General features: G+C 39.9%; 1 protein-coding gene across 1 annotated transcript in view; it reads left to right on the top strand.

The window, feature by feature from the left end:
- LOC141598811 (uncharacterized) overlaps nucleotides 1–4,221 on the top strand; it is a 56,636-nt gene extending 52,415 nt beyond the window's left edge. Inside the window, exon 2 of the mRNA XM_074418600.1 lies at nucleotides 2,963–4,221. Within this exon, the coding sequence (XP_074274701.1) occupies nucleotides 2,991–4,070 (1,080 nt within the window). The 5' untranslated portion in view covers nucleotides 2,963–2,990 and the 3' untranslated portion in view covers nucleotides 4,071–4,221. The remainder of the gene's footprint in view (nucleotides 1–2,962) is intronic.
- The last annotated feature ends 201 nt before the right edge of the window (nucleotides 4,222–4,422 follow it).

Here is a 4,422-nt window from a genome sequence, read left to right as displayed (position 1 = left end):
CTGCTTGAACCGAGACAGTTATACACCTCTCTTTGTTTCTTCAATTTACCAGTCTCCTTGAATAATTTTTGTCTTCACTGTCTCGTGTTATTATTCAACACTAAAACCTTGTGCTGTAGTTGTCTTAACAATTTTTACCAACATTAATCTAGCCTACAAGCCTTGTTTAAACATTGATGGAATGGCTCATACACCCTAATGGTGGTTCATATCGATCTGTCAAAATATTGACGATGGTGTTAAGCCACGAAAGAAGGGGAATATGGCAATATGCCACAACACAAACACAATTTTTATGGGACATATGACAAGTTACCTGACTCCACAGTTCTTCAAAATAAAAGAGATGACTAACATGCAATGATTCACCTCATTCCGTTCTCTGGAAAAAAAATTAAAATTTTATTTACTTTTCAAAATAAAATTACTTTCCTCTTTTCTTTTCGTATTCCCCAGCACTGACCGGATTGCGCCATATTCTTCTTCAGTAAATAGCGGATGTCGACCACTACTAAAGAAGCTACGCTGATTTATTATTTAGTTCATTTCTGCCTGAACTACTTAAATTGGGTTATTTATAAATTAGTTTTTGATAGGGTTTGACGACTTTACCCTAATCAATAGTCTATGGTGATCAGATTAGTATTGGAAAAGTTTAGTTTCATCCGGACTTCTGTATTAGGGCTATTACTGGTTTTTTTTGGCAGTCTTGATCTCCATGAATTCATATTTAACATTGGAAAAGTCCTCAAAACAGAGTACTTCTTTGGAAATTTGATGCAATCATCTCGTTCATGTATCTATTTTGATGTTGTTCCGATCAGATCTTTCGATTAAGTTCTCATGTCACCGCGGGCAGTTATAAAGCATGGGTGTTTTCTTGGGCAACAATTAGCCGACAGAGACATCATTATAGCTTGCATAGATCATCAAAGCGTTTGTCATTATCCATCTACATGGAATTAACTTTGAAAGATAAAAAAAACGGGTTTTCACCATGACGACAACTTGATCAAACAAATCGAAACGATCAATTAACGTTATTGAACTAATCGATTCAATTTGCCGAATAACGATTGTTTTTTTTTCCCTATTTCTGGTGACTATAGCTAGAGCCTAGGTAGCACGGACACTTCACTTAATCAGCCGTCCTGTGTCCGACACCGTGTCGGACACCGACACTCCTCGGACACACACCGAAACGTGTCGGACACCTATAAAGCCGTGTCTAACTTTCAACATTTATTTGGGCACGTGTCCGACGCGTGTCCATGGTATTTGGGCCGTGTCCGACGCGTGTCCATAACATTTGGACATCATTTGGGGTGAATGATGTTCTTTAGACGGAAATGAGTCATTGAAATAGCTTGATTAGAAGATGGGTTTTGGTGGGAAATGAAAATGAGTTATAATTATGGACAAGTTTTACCTTTACTTATTTAAATTTAATATCAAATACTTTTATAAAAATAAAATCGAATCTTTATAACTATAAAATATATATTTTATTAAATTTATATAACGTGTCCCGTGTCCTAAATTTCATGGGATGCCGTGTCACGTGTCCGTGTCGTGTCCGTGTCCGTTTTGGTGCTACCTAGGCCAGAGCTGGCCATCAGCATGGGCTGACCCGGCCCTGCCTTGGCTTGTTATTTTATGCAACTTGGCCTGACTCGGCCCGACCCGGTCGTGGCCCGCCCTGGTTCTGGTCCTAAATTTCTAGCCCGGCCTTGGCCTGCCATTTTAGCAAAAATAATAAGAAATAAAAATAAATTGGTAAGGCCCGTCAGCCCGGCCCGCTCTCGGCCAGCCTCGGGCCTGGTCAAGGTCATGCATATCCCAGCCCGGCCCGACCAGCCCACCCCTCTCCCTGGCCTGTCTCGGGTCTGACCAGGAGAGCAGAGCCCGACCTGCCCGAGCCGGCCCTAGCCCGGCCAGAGTACAGGTCTAACTATAGCCCACCCCTCTCCCTGACCTGTTTGGTTGGGTGTGTTGGAATGGAATGAAATGGATTTGGATTTGAGTGATTCTAGTGTTTGGTTGGGGTATTTTGGAATGAAGTTAGAATCTTCTAATTCTACCTAAACCCCTTGGAATCCCATACCCACCTTCTCACTCAGGTTTCTAACTCCATTCAATTTTGGAGTGAACCAAACAATAAATAATAGGTATGAGGTTCTAAATTCATCCCCTCATGGTATCTCATTCCATTCAAATCCATTCCAACCTTTTGAACCAAACGGCCCCTTAGATTTCCAAGATTCATATCCAATATTTATAAGGCCCATGAGTTTCAAAGAAAAAGAAGAAAAGCCAAAAAGTTAAATTAAAAGGGCGACATCGACCGTCGTGGGATTATAATCTTTCCCGCGTAAATTTCCATTACAATCAACCCTCCTTCATTCATTCAGAAACTTTTATCGTTAGATTTCTCGCCGTGATTACAATTGTAAGTTATTCTTCAATTCAATTAATATCTTTTCAATTTATTTGCTGGATCCCAAATTATCGGTTATTGATTTTAGTCTTTGTATAATTTATTCAATAACAAACCCTAATTCTACTTCCAATTTGCTGGGTTTATATTTTTCCTTGATTTTATAATTTTTAATTGTATTTTTGTTTAAACCTATGTCACTATGTGTTAGTGTGTTACTCGTATTTATATAAATTGGTTCATTGGTTCGTAATCGTATCTGTATTTTGTGTTTTTTTTGTTGTGTTACCCCAACTCCCGGGTCGGATACGGCTATTTTGGATGAAATTTTCAATTTTTTTTCTAAATTGAAGTGGGTCCAAGTGTCATAGATGTCGAGACATGCGACAAGAGAGTAAGTGAAGTGGAGTGAATTGTCGGAGTAACATAGTAGTATATACGGACTCCCTCCCTTGTTAATCGTTCCATAGAAAAGCTGAGGACTATGTAAGTGTTTGATTAGGCTTTCCGAATGTCTGTGTGTAGGGAGACTAAAGATAAGCGAAGTAAAAGAATGAAAGGAGTGAAGGAAAGGATACTAGTACTGTCACGAGAAAGTGGACGAGACTATCATATACCCGGCTTAGAAGGTGGAAGAACCTGTCCTCATCTAGATTTTCACTTGGTAGATCTACAGACCGATGAAATATATCTTTATCACCCACCTTCACTGCTCCAATATGCTGTACCGAGTTCTATGGTGGCTGTGGATGATTTCATCTATGTCTTCGGTGGTACACGTCCTATATTTGAATCCGAATCTAACGAGTTGAATTCACTCCAACCCTTGTACCACAAGGAAGTCTTCTTTGGGGGTGCTCGTCTTCATTTGAGTTTTGATCCATCTAAGACGGAGGATTGGTACCCAGCTCCAGTTCCAACTGTGAATTGCAACTACCCTAGATGCATTAGCCTTATGGACAAGATATACGTCTTTGGATCTGTGAAGCTTGAACCCGAGGTTCTTGATCCTGCTGTTGGCCACTGGGAACAACTATTCCTACCTTCTAACCTTGTTGGCTGCACGATATCTAGTTATGCGCTCCCAGACCCTTCCAACCATCGCATTTTTTTGGAATTGTCAGGTGGTCAGCTTCCATCGCCTACCATTTACGCTTTCACACCTAAAGACGGTTCTAGTGGTGGACATTGGGAACCCATCCCCTTTGATGCCCAAGATTGGACACTAAACCCCATTGTTGGCCCAGATTGGACAGATGTTGCTGCCGTTGTTGATAACGTTATATACTTTCATAGCCGTAAATTTCCTTCTATTCTTCGAGCTTTTGATTTAGCAAGTGGAGCATGGTTAATAGTCCGTTGGGAATCAAGGTTTGACGATGGTGTTGATATGAATCAGAGAAAAATACATTTTGATGCTATGTTCCCTTTAGGCAACAAGATGTTGTGCTTGGCTGTTTGGACACAAATATTTGATTATCCGCATATTGCCAATACCTCTGTTAAGGCCGAAATTGTGTTTCGCAAGTTCAGAGTTGAGCAAAGTGGTGCAACAGTAAAGCTATTTCCCCTTCCCTCCCGCTCATTCATTCTTCCAGCCACTTCTCAAGTTGTGAATTTTCTGCCTGTTTAACAGGTATTCATATGCATCTATCGATCACCCGTTCATATAATTTCTATATTCTATTCTCTCCGTTTTTTTTGAATTTATAACATTAATGCTAAATCCAATTCATTAACTCACTTAGTTCAAAGAGGCAATAATGAAATATTTAGTTCCAGACCAACTCTGTTTCATTATTTTTATGATTAATAGCTCGAGTTTAGAATTTTTTTTTCTTGTTGCGTTTGATTGTAAAGTCGATGTTGGGTATTTTGTTCTAATAATGATTCTTATCACACATTCACCCATAAGACTCTAGGCCCTATCAAGGGGGTGCAGCGAGCGTTGATACACTCTCATTGTCCTGAAATGCCAAGTTTAC

Source organism: Silene latifolia, chromosome 9, assembly GCF_048544455.1.
Source record: "Silene latifolia isolate original U9 population chromosome 9, ASM4854445v1, whole genome shotgun sequence".
NCBI lineage: Eukaryota > Viridiplantae > Streptophyta > Magnoliopsida > Caryophyllales > Caryophyllaceae > Silene > Silene latifolia.
The sequence above is the reverse complement of the archived record's forward strand: the minus strand, read 5'-3'. Positions and strand labels throughout refer to the sequence as shown.